The following is a 19,328-nucleotide window of genomic DNA, read 5'->3' as shown; positions in this document are numbered from 1 at the left end:
AAATGCAATTCAAATAAACAAACCAAATGGCACACTTAACTGGATGGTAACAGTTGCCATAGCTATCCTGAGCACTTCCTGAACATGGGCAGACTCAGTCAGGAACACAAGATGAAAAGGAGAGTTGATGGATTGTATAGGTGTGTGCGTGTGGTCTTCCCTAGTGAAGCGTCGGGAGGTGCGGTGCAGGCTGTTCTTGTAGGTCGATGGAGACGCCAAGGTGTGGACATGGCTTTCGACCCCTCCCCCAGTCTGGTCTTGCCCTTGGATTTCCATAGCTCTGCTCTCTGCAGGTGGCTGTGTGGCTCACTGAAAAGCCAGACACTTGGGTGATGGTGACAGGGAAACTAACTGGTCATCCAATTCTGGTCGATGCTAATTGGGGTTTCCAAGCATTTATGCTGACACATTATCGTATTACCAATGAATAATTAACCCTAAGTCATGTTGTAACTCCTTACAGTACTGTGCAAAAATGTGGGTCAATCCAATGATATTCATACTTTCAAGTAAATTAGATTATCAGTGATAAGTCATATTGTTGCGGGGCCGGGTATCGGCCGCGAGCATGACCGATCGCCCGGAATGTATAGGTCGTCGCCCCGGATAAGTCCGGAGCCGACGGGTCTTCTATCGGACCGAAGTTCGCCAATGGATAGACCACGTGGGGTAGGGTCGATTGCCAATTTCAATTTACCTAAATACCCACGTGGTCCAACCACCGGGGAAATTCACCCTCGACGGAACTCGTACGAAAACGAGTCGCTGAGCGCACTTGTTCCGTGTGCGATTCCGAGCGGTTTAATCGCCAAGAACCGTCAGTCCAAATGTCCCCTTCGGGCCGTAACAACTTTTACTAATTCTCAATCATGCGTCATGTCGAACCAATGAAAGAAACACAAAACGAGCTGATACATTTAACAATCGGGGTATTTATTCAACAATAATGGGGGGAATTAGGGGAGCACGCAAGAGGCAGGGTTAAACCGAATATCAAGCAAGGCAAATAATATACAGGCGAAAGCACTTAACAGTTCACTACTTCGAGGACGGGCCCACGGACACATACACACACACACCCAAAAGAAGTTGTGGCTAACGCCTTTATTTCGGCCTTCAGCTCGGAGGATAGTGGAGCTGAGGGCCAGGGTCCACATTGGACCTGTCCGCCTCGTGCGGTCTTCAGGATGACTCGGTTCGGCGCCCGTCCTGGCCACTAAAACCTCGACTCCGTTCTCTCCGGCAACGACACGCAACCCTTCTGGCTCCGGTGGCGGATGGTCCCTCTCAAGCTCAATCCTCAGGAGGAGGAGGAGGAGGAGGAGGAGGAGGAGGAGGAGGAAGAAGACGTTCCAGACAGCAGTGGCAAGATCAGTCCAGGCCTTCGGAGACAAGCGCTCCCGCAACACGAGCGCTCCAACACGATGAGCACTCCAGCAAGATCAGCGCTCCTACCTTGCTTCTCACTGGCTGGCTTCTCTCTCGCTTGCCTCTTGCTGGCTCCTCTCTCCTTTTGCTTCTCCTCGCTGGCTGGCTGGCTCACTGCCCTCTGCTCACTCCTCACTGGTCGCTGCTCACTTTATGTGCTCCGGCGCGCTCAACCCTCTCCCTCCCCGGCACGCGGGGAAAATCCCGGGGCAGGGGATTGTCGTTCTTTTCTGCAGCATCCTTCTAACCGTCATTCTTGTTTACGCTGCAAGAATCTCGGGGCAAGAGGGTCGTTGTTCTTCTCTGGAGAATCCCGATAAAACTCCTAACTATAAAAATAAATCACAGCGCATTTACATTGATTCACCGACTCGACAAGGGAAGGAAGCTATCTATAAAATACATACTTACTGAAATAACTGAGCTTTAGGAACCTGGATGTTGTGTGTGATCGTTTTCCAAATTCGCAACAATATAACCTATGTTTATTATTGTAAATTAACATTCTATGTAAATGCATGTGAAACAAACTGCTTAATTAAAGAAACAAGAACAGTGTCATTTTATATTATCAGTCAATAATTTGTGCGTCGACCCTTTGTCTTCTTGAGTGCCGTAACTCAGAGATGGCGAATCGAGTCAGTGACTTGGACTCAAGTTGCACTCAAGTCACAAATTTTGACTTGACTTGAGACTTGGCCTTAAAGACTTCAGACTTGAGCTTGTAGACTTGTTTACAATGACGATGAATGAATGAACATGACATCAAAATAAATATATCTCTCAGTGATGTGTTTGTGACTAATTTAATTCAATGTCTGGTCGGATGTGATTAAATAGAAAAACAGACTGCCAGAGTCGCACCGAAAAGGAAGCACAAACTTGGTAAATGGATCGCACTTAGCTTAGAAAAGGTATTAGTTTGGAGAGGAGAAGGAGGAGATTGGGACCATAATCTGTGCAGTGTTGGTGCTGCCAAACCAATTAGTTAGGGTTAAGTCTTAATCATGACCCTTCCATATTCGTAGCAGAATCACCAAGATTAATGACACGCAAAAGACTGAGTCTGGTCACCTAGTTTCGTCACCGATTGTAACCATTTTGGTCACCAAATGTAGCCATTACACCACCAAGTCTGGTCAATGAGTTTGAATTAAAGTTATTAAACTGTCATTTTTATGTTTTCCATGTCATTTCTTTTACAGAGTACACATGCCCAAAAAAATCATCAAGCTCATATAAACAACCAGCTCATGACTCATGTAAACCTTTGAGCGTTAAAGGCTTACACATAACCATGGTCTGTGATAATGACATAATGATGTGACACTGGACTTGAGACTTGCCCTCATAAGACGAGACTTATTTGAGACTTAGCTCAGGTGACTTGTTGACATCTCTGCCATAACTTCTTTACTCTTGTTTTCTTTATATGACTGAAGTACTCTTACCGAAATATTATACCAAATGTCCTGTAGCACATTTCACAGTGCTGTAAGGCGAGTTGGGTTACTCTTATTCTTTTCAGTTTCTAGGTAATCCCATATGGCTCTGATGGGACTCATGTCCGGACTCTGGAGTGCCCATTCTAACATTTGGAGTACACTAGCTGTAATCTTGTTCTACAAATACAGTAACTTTCTCCCACACCAAAAGATACAACCCCAGACAGTCACAGAGCCTCCCCCATGTTTAACAGTTGGCTGCAAACATTGCGTGTCATAACGTTCTCAAGGTCTTCGACGTATGAATTGGCATCTCTTCGATCCAAAAGGTTCAAACTTCAATTGCTCAGACCAGAGTACCCGGTTCCATAGTTCAGTTTCACAATCTTGGTGTTATCTTGCAAACTTCAGTCTTTTCATTATTTCATGGTTTGAATCTGAGTTCAGGGATTTAAATCAAACTTAGTACAAGTATGTATCATGATGTAATATTGTGGGTGGAGGCACATCTCCACATCACATCTCCACATCACATCTCCACATCACGACGTCATGACGTCGAAGAGTGCCGTTCTAGTTAACCATGGCTCCCAAGAGGAAAACTGTTACTAGTGGTGAACCAAATGCAAAAACGTTGAGAAAAGTGACGTCTTTGACTCAGAAAGTGAAGGTTTTGGATAAGCTTGGTCGAGGCGAGTGCACGTTTATTACTTGCAAAATTGAAGATTCGCAAGTATATTGATTGGTCTGGTCTGTGATTCCGTCTGTTACTTGTGAAAATGAAGATTCGCATATTTGGTGCATATTTGCATACAATTTGCCAAAATTGCATATTTGGTCCTTTAAATTCAACCACAATTTATTTTTGAGGTCAACATCAGCCAAAAGATCAACAACTTAGGTCAGATTTCTAAAATCCTCAATTTTCATTCAATTGACTTGAAATGTGAAGAGGGAGGTTTGCATATCAGGTCACTGAATTGAACCACCAATTATTTTTGAGGTCAAATTTGTTTTATGGATTTTGCGAGTATCGTGCTTTGCATGAGAACTTTGTTGTTTTCCCATTTATCTGGATGTCAATTGCCGACAGGTCACAAGTTTAAACTGATCCTCATGAAACTTCACAGGATGGCAGAATGGGTTGAGTTATGCACACTTGCCTCTAAGCTGTCTTGTCCAGATTTGAATCCTGACCCAGCTTTAAACTATCATTCCAGAGTTTCACAGGCGGGGTGATTCATCAATGTGTGTACCGTCCTTGGAATGGACATTAAACTGGGCATCCCATCTGCCGGCATGAGTTGGTGGACGTTTAAGACACCATGGTGGCCATTACAAAGAGTATGCAATCGTTCTCATGGGCACCATGAACAAATTCCAAATTTATGCCCAAACTACTGCTGGGAAGCCAATGGCAAACCACCCAGTATAGCCTTTGCTCAAGAAGCTGCATTGGCGGCACCGACACTGAAGACGATGGTACATCAGAGAGAAAGTTGGGGGGCTTTCACCAAATTACAGAAGGGAAGGGCCACGTTTGATCTGATTTTTGTTTAATCTTCACTAACGCTGCAGGACACTTCATCATAAGGCTAATTTGTCTTTATTTATTTTTTACACCAGCAGGGGTACCCAGCGTTGCCGTATACTGAGTGCCCTTCTTGTTTCAATTGTGATGTTTATTTTTGGCTGTCTCCGACAACCTTCCTCTATATTTTCTGGAAGCCCGGGAACTCTTAATGTAACCCTCATGGTATTTAAGAGTTTACTGTAGGTATGCATGTACATATTTGTATAGAGTGCTGTTCATGAGGAGGTGAAGGCATGTGGGATTATGTATTATTCAGAAGAAATAAAGGCACAGCCAACGACCAAAATGTAAAGTATGACAACTACCAAATTTGAAACAAACAGGAAAGAGCAGATTTGGTCTCGGGCAACTTTACTTCATGCTGGAAACGGTATTCCATCGCTGGATTGTACAAATTGTTATTTTGAAATTGAGGATGTCATTAAATTGGTGTTCTCAATACTCATATTTGAAGTGATTTTTTTTTTAATTTTTTTTTTTATTACAGGTTCAAGCTCTGTTGGTCAGCACCACCAAAGCTTTTTCAACCTTCAGGAAGCACAGCCACAGGTCTCACAAATTCCTGGGCTACCTCCACACAGCATTTTTCCTCAATCATCACCTTGGCCCACTTCAATTAACAATCATTTCCAACAAGTAATTCCGTCTATTTCACCAAGATTTCGACCCACTGCATTGCCTTTATTTGCTTCTCCAAGCCAGCAACCTTCACCTTCACTCTGGCCTACTTTGCCTCAAGGCCAGTTACCCCCACCTTGGCCCTGGTCCAAGATGCATCTGGACCAGCAACCCCTACCTTTTCCCTGGCCTGCTCCTCCTTGTGGTCAGAAACGCAAACCTTCATACTTGTCTGCTTTCTCTCGAGGACAGCAAGCCCCGCCTTTGCTCCCACCCACTCTGCCTTTTCATCAGCAACCTCCACCTTTGCCTCCGCCCACTCCGCCTCTTCGTCAGCAACCCCCACCTTTGCCATGGCCCACCCTGCCTCCGGGCCAGAAACCCTCTGCTTCAAACTGGCACACACAAGTGGGCCATCATCCCCAGCCTTCACCCTTGCTTGCTCTGTTTCCAGGCCAACAACCTCCACCTTGGTTCACTCTGCCTCAAAGCCAGAACCCCCTGCCTTCACCTCGGCCCTTCCTGCCTCCAGACCAGCAAATATTGCCTTCACCTCAGCGTGTTCCACCTCTGGGCCAGCAAGCCCAGTCTTTGATGTGTTACCCTTTGCCTGCAAGACCACAACCACCTGTTTCGACCTGGCCTGCTCCATAGCTGGGCCAGCAGTCCCAGCCTTCACCCTTTCTTGCTATGGTTCCAGGACAGCAACCCCAGTCCTGATATGTTGGTTTGGGGGATTTATTTTTTTTTGAGAATCTTTTATATTCAGTATGATCCATCATGAGAGTAACTTTGATTTGTTGTTGTTTGTTATTAAAGTCTTCTTTCATATTCTATTTTGCCTTACTCTGAACTCAAAATGCAAATGAGGTTATACGTTGGAGGAGTTTGATTCAACAAACTTTCCTGTACCCAAACTTACTCCCCTTGCAGAATTGTGGCAATTGCATTGACCTCTTCCCCACCAAAACTGAAAAGTTTGAGGCAACACCTCTTCCACAAATAGTCATGATGGTTTAGATTATCTTATCCTCAGGAACAGGAACTATCATACCCTCTCTCTCTCTCCTCTGTTTTTTTGGGGGGTTTTTTTGTATACATAGTCGAAGCTCACGGAAGCACTTGTACACTGAATGGGCAAGCACACAGCAGGACAAAAGTAACAGCAGAGGGAGAGAGGGAACACCAATAGCAGAGTTGAAGGCCTAGATTAGTGGTTCCCAAACTTTTTTGTCAGGTCAGATATGGGAGCACGTGCCGGAGCAGTGCTTCACTGTGTCCACTTTCCACCGGTACTCCAGGGGCCCCCGTCTGGCCATCCCCCAGGCAGATGCCTGGCCCATCCCCATCTTGAGATGCCAAACAACATGCTGCAACCACGAGGCATGTGGTCGGCCCATTGGCCTCTTCCACTCACGGTGCTCCCTCACCGAGAGAATCTGGTGAGTAGCATCAGCGTCAGGAAAATGAGCCACATGTTCATACAGCTGCAGCTGAGGCTCACAGACTTTGCAGGTAACAAATCTCATTTAAGTCTCAGCAACCGCTCGTTGGACACAGTCTGGCCAGCGATAGCCAAGGATTGTCTGAAGAGACCTAGTACCAAACTAATTGTCTCCATCTCAGATCCCTGGTCAGAGTCCAAATCTCACATCCGTGGAGCAAGACTAGAATTGCCAAGAATCTGAGGATTGGACTTTTGTCATCCTGCACAGGTACCAACAGCGCCACACCCCATGATCCAGTGAATCCATGTCTCCCCAGGCCCGTGGTAGACGTCTATTGATCTCTGGCTCACAGCCAGCAGACATGAATATCACTGCCAAGGTAAGTGAATCTCTCTGTGACGTCAACATCCTCACCACAAACAGGTATAGACAAGATAGTTGCATCCACGATGTCATTGAAGCCTGGATCTTAGTTTTGACCCAGAAAATCCGTAATCCCAGCGGCTCCAATTCCTCATTCGGCACCTCAAGGGCCCCCAAAAGGATAACCAGTCTCCAGAGATGACTGCATCATCTGTGAAATCAAGGTCGGAGATCTTGACATTCCCAAATGATGCATCGCAGCTTGATCTCTCTGACATCCTCCCCAGAATCCAGTCTATACAAGCGCTGAAAAATGTGGGGGCCAGTACACACTGCTGACGAACCCCAGTAACAACTGGAAATATGTCGGAGGTGGTACCACCACATCTCCCAGCACTCTCAGTACCAGAGTACAGTTCAGACATCAGATTGATCAGTTTTGGTGGCACCCCAAGAAGACCAAGAATCCTCCAGAGGACATCTGGATTCATTGAATTGAACGCTTTGCCAGGATTAACATGGGCTGCAAAAACCCTTGCCAAAACTGTTGTCTACGTTCGATGAGGACCCGAAGGGCAAGTATACGGTCAATCGTTGACTTCTTTGGTGCAAAGCCTGACTGCTCTGGGCGCTAGTACTCAAGCAGATGGTGGCGAACCCTATCCAGAATAATCTGAGCAAAGACCTTGCTTGGTACTGAAAGCAGCATCACCCCTAGGTAGTTGATGCAGTCTTGTCAGGTCAGGCCAGATCAGATGTGACTTGCTGCAGGTATCATGTAAACCTGTACAAACCTGCTTCATGTTATTGGCAACTGAACTGTCCCCTACCAGGTTTCCTGGTGAGGAGGGTGTGTGATATGGACATCCAGCAGGATTAAAAAGAAAAACTCTCAAAGGGCAGAGGAGCTCCTTGTGAGCCAACAGCCATCCATATCTTGTGCCCAACTGTGTCTGTGGACATCCACCTGCAGTTGGGTTCCTTTTTTTTAGGAGGTTGGTTGGGTTTCATGAGGTTACCTGCAGGTGGGTTCCAATGTGCAGGGAATCTATGAGGGGGTAGAGCATCACCTGTGGTCAAATGATTTTCGTCCTCCTACAGGGGAATTAGTACATTGCGTTCCTCCAAGCCCGTCCCTTGGTGGACTGCAGTTCGAGTGGAGGATGGTGGGCTCTTGACAGATGAGTCCGAATGAAGGCCAACTGGACCAGTTACTTTGAGCGGCTGCACCAGGCTGATCCACCAGCTGTTGAGTTCGATGTCAGGACTGTTACTATCCTTAATGGTGACCCTCCAATCAACTGTGATCCACCTTCATTTGTGGAAACACAGACTGTGGTGAATCGGTTTAAATGGGGGTAAAGCTCCTGGGATCTGTGACATCCATGCTGACCTTCTCAAGGCTGGTGGAAATGCTGCACTCGTGTCGTTGCATGCAATTCTGTGCTCTGCCTGGAACACAAGCATCATCTCAACTGATTGGAAGAGGGGCTTTGTTGTCCTTCTCTGGAAAGGGAAGGGTGATCGCCAAGACTGCAACAACTACCGAGGGGTGACGCTGCTCTAAGTGCCAAGCAAGGTCTTGGCTCCGATTTTTCTTGATAGGGTTTGTCACCATCTGCTTGAACATCAGCATCCAAGGCAGTCAGGCTTGACACCAAAGAGGTCAATGATTGACCATATCCTTGCCTTTTGGGTCTTCGGGATGCCCTCCTGTGGATTCTTTGTCTTTTGGGGTGCCACCAAAATTGATCAATCTGAGGTCTAAACTGTACTCTGGTACCGAGAGTGCTGTGAGATGTGGAGATACCATCTCCGACTTATTTCCAGTTGTTACTGGAATTCCTCAGGGGTGTGCACTGGCCCCCACACTTTTCAGCGCTTCTTTGGACTGGATTCTGGGGAGGATGTCACAGAGATCAAGCTGCGGTGTCGTTTGGGAATGTGAATGATCAGACCTTGATTTTGCAGATGATGCAGTCATCTTTACGAAGACTGGATATCCTTTTGGGGACCCTCGAAGTGCTGAATGAGAAGTCGGAGCTGCTGGGATTTTTTTTTTGTATACCTTGTCGAGGCTCGTGTGAGAGCGAACACACCACGCACAGCAAATGGGGGGGGGGGAGGCATGAGACGAGGGCGGGAGTGGGAAGGACAAAACAGTGGGGAACAGAGAGATTAGATCTGTGGAAGGGAGAGGGATGGGGCGGGGAACATGAATACAAGAACATGAAACATTACAGGGACTTTCAAGAAGGAAAGCAGGGAATTTGAAGGAGGTGGGCTTGGGTGGATTCTTGGGAGTAGAAAAGATTGTGGTTTTGGATGGGGGAAGGTGACAGGTGGTGGTGAACAGCTGTTTTGAAGACCTGGAGGGAAGAATGGGATTGAATAGAGTGAGGGAGTTTATTCCAAAGGTGGGAAAAAAGAGGAATGAAAGAGTGAAGGTGAGCAGTGATTCGTGATTTTGGTAGTTTTAACAGAAGGGGGTTGTTGGCAGACCTTGAGCGCCCTGTGGAAATGTGGAGGGGACAAATCGCAGAGAGAGCAGGAGGCGAGGCAGAGAGGAGACGATAGAAGACAGAAAGACTACCGACCAGCCTGCGGTGAGAGAGTGAGAGGCCCAAAGACTCAGCCTCATTGCGGGAGATGCCAATGATCCGAAATGCCTGGCTTTCCACAGCGTGAAGCTGAGAAAGGTGGGAGGCAGGAGCACCAGCCCAGAGGGGAGAGCAGGACTGCATCAGGCTGGGGACTAAAGCTTTGTAAGTGGTCAGGAGCTCAGGTGGGCCGAGAAGGACTTTGCACGACGGAGGATTCTCAGTCGGTGGCAAGGTTTGAAATGTGGCTTTCCCAGGAAAGGTCATGGCAGATAGTGAGACCCAGAATCTTGAAAGAAAGGACTTCTTCTAGATTGTTGAGAAAGTGGATGGGGTGGGGGGGGGGTTCTAAATGGTCCTTTCGGAGAGACATAGTGAAAGTGTGAGATTTGTCCGGATTGAAAGACATGTTCCACGTGTTGGACCAGTTTGTGATTTTATCCAGATCTGAGCGAAGAAGCTGCTGCTTAACCGGTCTGAGGGATGACTGATGGTACGGCAGAAGGTGGAGTCATCAGCAAAGAGATATAGAGGAATTTCCAGAGTCGGAGAGATCATTGATGAAAAACAGAAAAAGAACAGGGCCCAGAACGCTACCTTGAGGAACTCCAGCCTGGACAGGAAGAGGGGATGAAAGAACTCCATTTAGGGCCACACGTTGACTGCGACAGGAGAGGAAGTCTGCGAGCCATGAGTGGAGATGGCCTTGGATACCATCGGAAGAGAGTTTGGTGAGCAGGGCAGGGTGCCAGACCGTGTCAAAAGCACGTGATATGTCCAGGGATTTGGCTTGGATTTCCTGTCCGGCATTGAGGACCTCCACCTCCATCTATTGTTGGGAGAGCAGAAGCAACATATCCAGGGTAGAGTGACCTGGTCTGAAACCAAATTGATGATCAGAAATCAAGCCATTGGAGAAGAGGAAGGATTTAATGTCTGAAGCGATGATGGATTCCATAACCTTGCTGATGATTGGGAGAAGGCTGATTGGTCTGTAGTTGCAGGGATCTGTTTTTGCACCTTTTTTATGCAGGGCAGTGATGTTTGCTTATTTCCAAGCAGATGGCAGATGACCTTGAGGAAATGAGAGGGTGAATAGAACAGAGAGAGGGTGAGCAAGAGCAGAAGAGCAGGTTTTTAGGACACGTGGGCTGATGCCGTCTGGACCGGTTGCAGAATCTGAGTCGAGGTTTGACAGCAAGCTCTCCACCTTGTCAGGAGAAAAGGACACAGAGTCCAGGGACAGTTGGGTGCGACTGGGTAAGGTGGGTAGAGAAAGCGATGGGTTTTGGACACAAGATTTAGCTTCAAACACCGAGTTTCGGCATTCAGCCTTTTCACGAGCGGTATCAGCAGTGCGGCCATTTGAGGTAAGGGAGAGGATGGAGGGGGAACATACACCAGAAACAGATTTGATTAAACGCCACCAGGATTTTGAGGAGGGAGAGAGGTTTGAAAGTTCGGACTTGAGATGAGAAAGATGTTGTTTTCTGGCTCTCCTGAGGGTAGATACACACTTGTTCCGAGCTTTGTAGAAGGAACTGAGATTGCCTTCAATTGGATTAGCCTTCCATGAGGCGAAGGCAAGTTGTTTCAGAACAACTGCCTCGCCATAAGCTTCAGTGAACCAAGGGCGGGAGGAAGGGTAGGATAACTGAAGACGAGAGGGGATAAATCTGTGGATGAGGGAGAGCAAGTTTCTTTGAAAGAATTCCCACGATGAGTTGATGTTGGAGAAAGTAGTGATAGGAGACCAGTCTATAAGTTTGATGGCTGCTTGGAGACCCTGTCAGTCGGCTTGAGTGAAATGCCAGACTCGACGGCAATGAGGTGGTTCTCTGATAATAGCCAGAGAGATGTCTACTTTGACAAGGACGTGGTTAGAAGAACCAATTGGAGCAGAGTAAGAGCAGCAGATATTGTCAGGGAAATTTGTCAAAATCAGATCCAGAAGAGATGAAGTACCATTGGTTGAGATCCGGGTCGGGAAGTTGACCGATTGAGTCAGTCCCAATGAGTCGCAGAAAGCTTTTGCTGAAGTGCCATGACAGGTGAGAGAGGTACCCACACCTAGCCAACTGGCATGATGACAATTGAAGTCACCACATATGATATGAGGAAGAGAGAGTTTGAATGAGAAGATAGAAGTTGGTCCATGTTTTCGGATAGTGAGGTGTAGATGGAGTTATAACTGTTCGGTGGATGGTACAGTACACATATAAACATGAGGTGGGAGTGGAGGGAAGCCGTAGCTATAGGTATTCCTGGGGGTGTGGTGGAGTGAGGGCAGTGCATGGAGAGTTAGGAATAGAGTCTTTAATGAAGAGAGCAACTCCTCCACCAGGATGAGGCTCAGGTCTGTCATACCGGAGGAGGGAGTAACCAGGCAGAGATACTTGGGAGTTTGACACATCTTGGGAGAGGAAAGTTTCTGTTAGGCAGATTATGTCTGGTTTGTCAGTGGCAACCTGTATGGAAAGGTTTGAGCGAAGGCCCTGGATATTTGAGGTCCACACTGTTAATGAAGAGGGAGGGGAGGAGGCTTTGGGTGCAGGGGGTGGGAGGGTAGGACAAGGGACAAGAGGGGGGAGGTAAGGAGGGTTGTTGAAAGAGTGTGGGGGATTGCAGAATAGCTAGGGGAGGGGGCCAGATAAGGAGGAGAAAAGGCTCTGTGGTGCTTGGGGACGAGAGGGGGAAGAAGGCAGTTGAGGAGGTGGAGTGAAGAGATGGAGGTGAGAGGGCAGTGGAAGGAGGCAGCTTTGTGGATGAGAGGGGGAGCAACTTTGAGAAGGGTGAGTGAGGAGGTGAATGGTGGGAGAAGGGTGAGTGGGGAGTTTTGAGAGAGGTTTGGAGGGAGAAGAGTGTGATGATTGCTTTGAGTGAGGGGTGAGTTGGCACTGAAATTGGAATGAAGAGAATGGTTGATGGATGCAATAAAGGCGAATTCAGAGAATGGAGAGAAGAAACGCTGTAACTGTTGGATTTTTTTAGGCAAGGTATGAAGGAGAGGTTGAATTGAGAGCAGTCTTTTTAAATAGTACAAGAGTCATGAATTATGATACAGTAAAGAGTACCACATGTGTGAAAGATGAAGCATTAAAAGAGATCGTTTTATTATTATTATTATTAATAATGTTTGAGAGAGTTTTCATCAGATTAGGTCATGGAAGTGTTGTAGAAAAAATCATGAGGTGAATGGTGAAATTGGATCGGTAAACGCAGGGGATCTAAACAGATCACGTGGTTACGGGAGAAGCACGTGGCTATGGGAAGTGTATCATCAAAAGTGAAATAATTTTTTATATATAAGGATTGCGTAACATTTGGAAAAGGGAAAGTTGAAGTAAAATCGTGGAAGTGTGTGGTGAATTTGGACGGTAAACGCAGTGTGAAGTTGCTGGGTTGATGAAAAGTACCAGTAAGAGAGAGAAAGAGAGACATGTGGTTACAGGAGGTGTAGAGATCGAAAGGATCCAAGGAAGATTATTATTTTTTTATGTATTTTTGAAGAACAGGTAAGATTTGGGAATGGAAGGTTGGAGATTGGAAGAAATCATGAAGGTAATGGCGAGAGAGGGTTAGCTCAGTGGAATAAAGATGGTGTGCTGGCAGGAGGAAGAATAAGAGGAGGATGAAGAAGAAGAAAAATCGAGACTTGTGAGTGTGCAAGGAGAAAGGTAGTTTTTTTTAGGGTTTTTTATTTTAAATTTAAGACAAGAAAGGGTGTTTAGTTGGGAGGGATGGGGGACGTTGGAAAAGTGGGGAAGATAGAAATTGAAGGTAATGGGGAGAAAATACAAATAAACACGATCGTACACCGAGGGGAGGATTGGGTAGGCCTCAAGCACTCGGTAAGATAAAGTCGACGAAAACTCACAAAATAGCACGATTTTTGAAACAAAACCGAACTAGGAACACACAGTAACATGTAGGTGAGAAAATAAAGTTAAAATGGGACAGATAACAACCGGAAACTTAACTTTGAGATCGACAGCAGAAAGCCCTGAAGGAGACCTGCCAACGCTCCAAACCCAGAACATGACTTCAAATTTTTGCTTTCCTGCGTCAAAACTAAGATCCAGGCTTTCATTGGCATCTTGGATGCTGCTGCCTTGTCTATCTGTTTGTGGTGAGGATGTTAAGTTCATGGAGAGATTCACTTACAGGGTTCCTACTCAATCTCAAAAATGAAATTCCCTGACTTTCCCTGACTGTGTTGGTAAAGAGTCCCTGACCTTTTCAAACGTAAAAATTTATAAAGTCATTTTAGTCGGTTCCTCCCCTACACCGACTCCTTTCCATCACCATTTTGATTTATACATGGTGTACATGCAATCATTTTCAATTATTTTCTTCTTTTTAAAATGCCAATAACTAGCAGAAAATTGTGTCCGCTTCAAAATTTATTTGAATCTTAAAATATGTAGGCATGCCTAAGACAACTTCTGAATACCATTTTTGTTGGGAAATTAAACTGATTCTTCATTTGGGTGTTAACTTCGGTCTTTTTGAAAATGGTCCAGAAAGTACACTTTCCCAGCTAGTACTGGCATTTTAATTTTTTTTTATCAATATAAAACTTACAAAACACAAATCATACTAATGTCAAAGGTGCCAGGTACCATGACGAGATCAGAATTAGATCAGAAAAAATTTAGCAACATTTAGAACATCTAAATCTTGCAAAATAACAACGAAGCATTGATATTGTTAATATCAAGCTAGAACACCCGATGATATTGCAGAAATGACTAACAGACTACTATATTGTACATTTTTCTACAAGCATCTGGTCCTAAAAAGGACCGTTTGTTGAACTTCTACGGTTACAGTAGGTGGGTACTCCTGTACCATTCCCTGCGGATGCAGGTACGTTCACCGCCGCAGAAGTGAAATTACTCAAATGTTACATGGGAAGTTGCAGTAACAGTCGAGATGTGATATACTAGAATTGCGAAAATCTCAATAACATCAAGCAGCGTGTGTAGCTTAGAATTACATGGTCAGCAAAAACTAGGAATTAAGGAAACAAATGTGAATTGTTTGAGTATCGTTATTACAATAGTTAAGATATACAGTATGGACAGTTGCTTACATTAAGTGAAATGTCAGTTTGTTATTACTTCTTTAGTTTCTGTAGTTCTGCTATTTCCATATCAACCTTCCGAGATTCAGTTGCTGCTTCTTCCATAAATTTTGCCTTTTTAGTCTGAAGCACTTTTATCTGCTCACATGCTTTCTTTTTAGCTGCAGTCTTTTGATCGAGCTCACTTGTGGCTTTACGTTTACATTCCAGTGCTGCTTGATACCTGGCATGAGAACCCCTGACATACATCAATAGTGGCTTATCAATGTTTACAGAGGTGACTCCACCTTCTGCCTGCACAGCATCATGAAAAGCATCTGCCTGCACAGCATCTGCACAGCAAACAATTCATGAAAAGAGCAACAAAGAAAACTTATAATCATGAACAAAATAATTGACTGGGTGTAAAGGGTACTAATTAAGATCATTAGGCACGAATCACACATTTCCCTGACCAACAAAAAAAATCCCTGACCACCTCAATTCCCTGACTTCCCAAGTAAGTGGGAACACTGACTTACCTTGTCAGTGATATTGTTACGAATCTGGAAGCCTTGTGCACACAGACAGACAGCAGTCCCTAAGCTTAGTTATTTCGATAAGTATGTGTTTATAGTTCAGGCCCCTACCCGTGTCTAATGGGAATTACATGTGTGTGCTGCGAATTGTTTTTTTAGTCAGGGTTTTTGCAATACAAATCGAGCCTCCAGCCAACCGAAACCATCACTCCTTCACTTCGCACATCGCGCCATTACACACGCGTGTCCAGCCACGTACGTGGGCGGAGATTTACATCGCCTTAGACCGGGACTCCGCCCAGGAAGGCAGGGGCGTGCCCTTTGTCCAATCAGGCCACAGAAGGCAGTTTTCCCACAACACACCGGCCAATGAGAGTTGAGATGGCCACAGAAGGTGGATTTCCCACGACACACCGGCCAATGAGAGTTGACATGGCCATAGAAGGCAGTTTTCCCACGACACACCGGCCACTGAGAGTTGAGATGGCCACAGAAGGCGGCGTTCCCACGACACGCCGGCCAATGAGAGTTGAGATGGCCACAGAAGGTAGTTTTCCCACGACACGCCGGCCAATGAGAGTTGAGAGCGCCTCAGACGGCGATGTGCTCACCCCAGGGAAGAGAAAGGAATATAAGAAACGCCAGGCTGGGTGGTAAAAAGGGTGGAAAAAAGGATCAAGGTGGTGGAGGTCGTCGTGGTGGTAAAAGGGTCATGGTCGTGGTGATCATCATCATCGTGTTGCAGGTTCGAGTCCCGCCGAGCTGGATCATTGTCGCCTCTGATCCTCTCCTTGGCCTTGGTCGATTGGTGCATGGCCGGTTGGAGAGCGTGGTACCTGGTGCTTGGAGCGGAATCGTGTTGCGGGTTCGAGTCCCGCCGAGCCAGATCGTCGAAGACCACAAGAGGTGGACAGGTCCAAGCACAGGCTCTGGTCTCGAGCTCACCTGTCCTCGAGCTGGAGGCCTTCAATGAAGACCATTGGGGTCCATTTCTGTGTGTGGGCCCGTCTAAGTAGCAACTGGATAAGTGCTTTTGCTTGTACATTGACTGCATTTCTTATCGTCGGATAACTCTGCTCTTTGTGTGTTCCCTTTCCCCCATTATAAATAAATCCCATTAAATGTTTCAGCTCGTTTTTGTGTTTCTTTCATTGGTTTAGCATGGTGCGTGTTGGGTGATTAAAAAGGCCGTTGCTGCTGTAGTTGTGCATTTGGACCGACGGACCTCGGTAACCATCTGCTCGGGTTATGCATGGTTCGAGCACGCTCACGGCTCGTTCCGCTCGAGCTCCGTTGAGGGTGTGGATTCATCGGTAGCTCGCCACGTGGGTCTCTTGGTATTTTGAACATTGGCAAATAACCCTGTCCCACGTGGCTGAATTATTGACGATTCACGGTCCTGGAAGGGACCCGTACCTTCAGAGTTATCCGAGGGTAACTATCTGAATTCCGGGTGTTCGGTGGAGTCGACTCTGCTGCTCCATCTAGCGGTTGTGCTCGCTGCCGATACCCAGCCCACAACAATATTCATGTGTCTGCTGGCTGTGAGCCAGAGGTTAATAGATGGCTGGGTCAGGCCTGGGGAGTCATGGATGCACTGGATCATGGAATGTGGCACTGTCGGTACCTGTGCAGTTATGGTTAGTGAATTGTGGTGTGGTGGTTTGTTGAGGTTGAGGTGACAGGGTTGTTAATGGCGAATGTATAGCGAGCTTATATGATGTTACAATGGTGAGGAATAAAGACGTCTTGATCGTTGTAACATTGGTGGGTAGAGTGGCTGAAGGCTGTAGTGATATGCCAGTTTGATTGTGTTGTGACGCACAATTTAAACTAGGATTTGGTGCACGTATGAAAATTACAGTGGATGTCCCTATTTGTTGTGTGCTTTGGTGTGCTTGCTTGCATGAGAGGTTCGTGTTCAGAGGATTTAGATGGGAAAACAATGGGTGGTGGGGGGGTGGATTACCTAATCCCACACAACGCATATTCACCGATAAACCCATTACACACAAGGGAAGGACTATCTTGAACAAATAACTATCTCGGGAAACGCAATATGTTGTGTGCCATTGCCCTTGGAGTCGCAGTTCGCAGAACCATCACAATATTGTTACGTTTGAGGGGGGGGTATGCATTCAAAGAGTAATTAGGATGTTTAATTAGGTATGCCATGCTGTTCGAGTTTACCAGGATCTCGATGTAATAAGTAGCAATTCAGTGGTGATAAGTTGTCTAGTAAATGTTCATTTCTTCAAGGAGGGAAATGATAATTGTCACGTAATTAGATAGGGACACGGGATAGGGTAAGTGTGTCTGCGTAAACCCCTTTTTGGTATTCTCTGGAGACTGGCCGTGACGTCACAGGACAGTGCAGCGGATGGCTCCGCCCCGTGATCACGATTGGCAGAAGGCGACGGCGGTGGGCCAATAAACGGCTCGATTGGAAGTGACGAGGACCAAGGATAAAAAGGTTCTGTTCGGGGTCGAAAAGGAAGAGGAAGAAGATTACAACCAAAAAGATCGTGTTTTTTTGGTGGGGAGGCTGTTGCGCGGGGAGCGTCCTTGTTGTTGTGCTGAGTCGATCGTGTTCTTGATCGTGTCTTGGAGCCTTGCTGAGCCTCGTGCCTCACCTTGGTTGGCTCTGGGGTTCTGCTGACTCGGAGTACCGGGTCGAACCTGCCTCCCTCTCCTGCTCGCAACTTGGCGCCAGAACTGGTTCCCTGGCGGCTGTGAGCAGACTTGGGCCAAGACCAGGAGGTCGACAGCACCACGGTTTCTCCTGCCCCCCTGACGAGAGCAAGGTCAGCTCGTCCGACGCCGATCCAGGGACAGTTGCGTCCACACCACGGTCCAGCCTGACCACCAGAAATAGCTACGTTGTGTGTGTGTGTGTGTGTGTGTGTGTGTGTGTGTGTGTGTGTGTGTGTGTGTGTGTGTGTGTGTGTGTGTGTGTGTGTGTGTGTGTGTGTGTGTGTGTGTTTGGCGCCTTAGAGGGTTTGAGATCTGTATATTCATTGGAATTGTCTGTGTTTTTCCCCACGCCCGATCCCACACCATCCCGTCGAATCGCCCCGGATCCCTCTTCTTGCCGAGTCTTGTTATTTCTGGTAATAATTAGAAAAACAAATAAACATCATCAACTCAGTGAAAAGTGACTCGTGCCACCTTCCTCCTCCCGTTTGCGGTAGAGCGATTAGAACCGCCATGTTTGGGTTATAAATAAATAAACCGCCTCCATCGTTGGCGGGACTGTTCAAGTCCCGTGGACGTCACAATATGATAAAGGCCTCTGAAGAAATGGGTTGCCGTATGTTGCTGAAGTTGCATTTTCTTCATTCACACTTCTTCCCAGCCAACGTTGGTGCTGTGAGCGATGAGCATGGTGAGAAGTTCCACCAAGATATCAGCACAATGAAGACGTGCTATCAGGAGCGTTTCAAACCCAACATGATCGGGAACTACTGCTGGTTTCTTCAGAGATAAACCACTGTTCGTCACAAGCATAAAAGCAAGTGCTTAAAGCATTTCTAAACAATTAATGTATACTTTATAGCTTTATGTGATGTGTTTGTGTTGTTCGAAGTGCTTCAGTTTATGCTTAAGTTACTGCACATTATACAATGTGTTTATATTGTAAAATGTATTTATAGTATGCAATTGTGCTTCATTTCATTTAATAAAAAGACAATGCTTGAAAAATGTAATTTTTCTGTAAATAAAAATAACTAAAATTTCTGTAACTGCAACTTTTGAGTCAATTTTGACTTCAGATTTGGAATCAACATGCTCGAATTAATGAAGCACACCTACGTTTACCTCTGTAGCAAACGGGAAAGTTTTTTTTGTTGTCCAGTGTTATGCACACGCTATGTCAGATAAATGTAAGAAAGGACACGAATGAGACAGATTTGAAAGATAACTGTTACTTATTTACACACACAAGCAGGCAATCATCAAACATACATTCACAAGCAAGCAACAGCCATCTATATTTGCACGGGCAGGAAAACAAAGGCAGACTTACCCCTAATACGTATTCCCCTCTTATACAGATTTACTGGCATCATTACAACGGCGATGGCACTAAATGAAGAAGTCCCGATACTATATGCCATGGCAAAGCACTAAATTAATTTAACTGTTGTTTGAGCAGACCGATTTCCTCCTCGAAATCCTCACACAGAGGAGATCAGCTTCATTGAATATTTTTTGAGCATATCATGTG

At 46.1% G+C, this 19,328-nt stretch overlaps 1 protein-coding gene across 4 annotated transcripts in view; it reads left to right on the top strand.

Annotated features, from left to right (window-relative positions):
- Window positions 1-5,921, top strand: part of LOC147012825 (uncharacterized) — a 53,572-nt gene extending 47,651 nt beyond the window's left edge. For all 4 annotated transcript variants that reach the window (XM_085854085.1, XM_085854082.1, XM_085854083.1 and 1 more), the window contains exon 9: window positions 4,955-5,921. In XM_085854085.1, coding sequence (XP_085710211.1) covers window positions 4,955-5,739 — 785 coding nt within the window. In that variant the 3' untranslated portion in view covers window positions 5,740-5,921. The remainder of the gene's footprint in view (window positions 1-4,954) is intronic.
- Window positions 5,922-19,328: the final 13,407 nt, after the last annotated feature.

The sequence above is a fragment of the Eptatretus burgeri genome, chromosome 14 (genome assembly GCF_056783735.1).
Source record: "Eptatretus burgeri isolate ZD-2024b chromosome 14, Ebu_testis_v1, whole genome shotgun sequence".
NCBI classification, from domain to species: domain Eukaryota; kingdom Metazoa; phylum Chordata; class Myxini; order Myxiniformes; family Myxinidae; genus Eptatretus; species Eptatretus burgeri.
The sequence above is the reverse complement of the archived record's forward strand: the minus strand, read 5'-3'. Positions and strand labels throughout refer to the sequence as shown.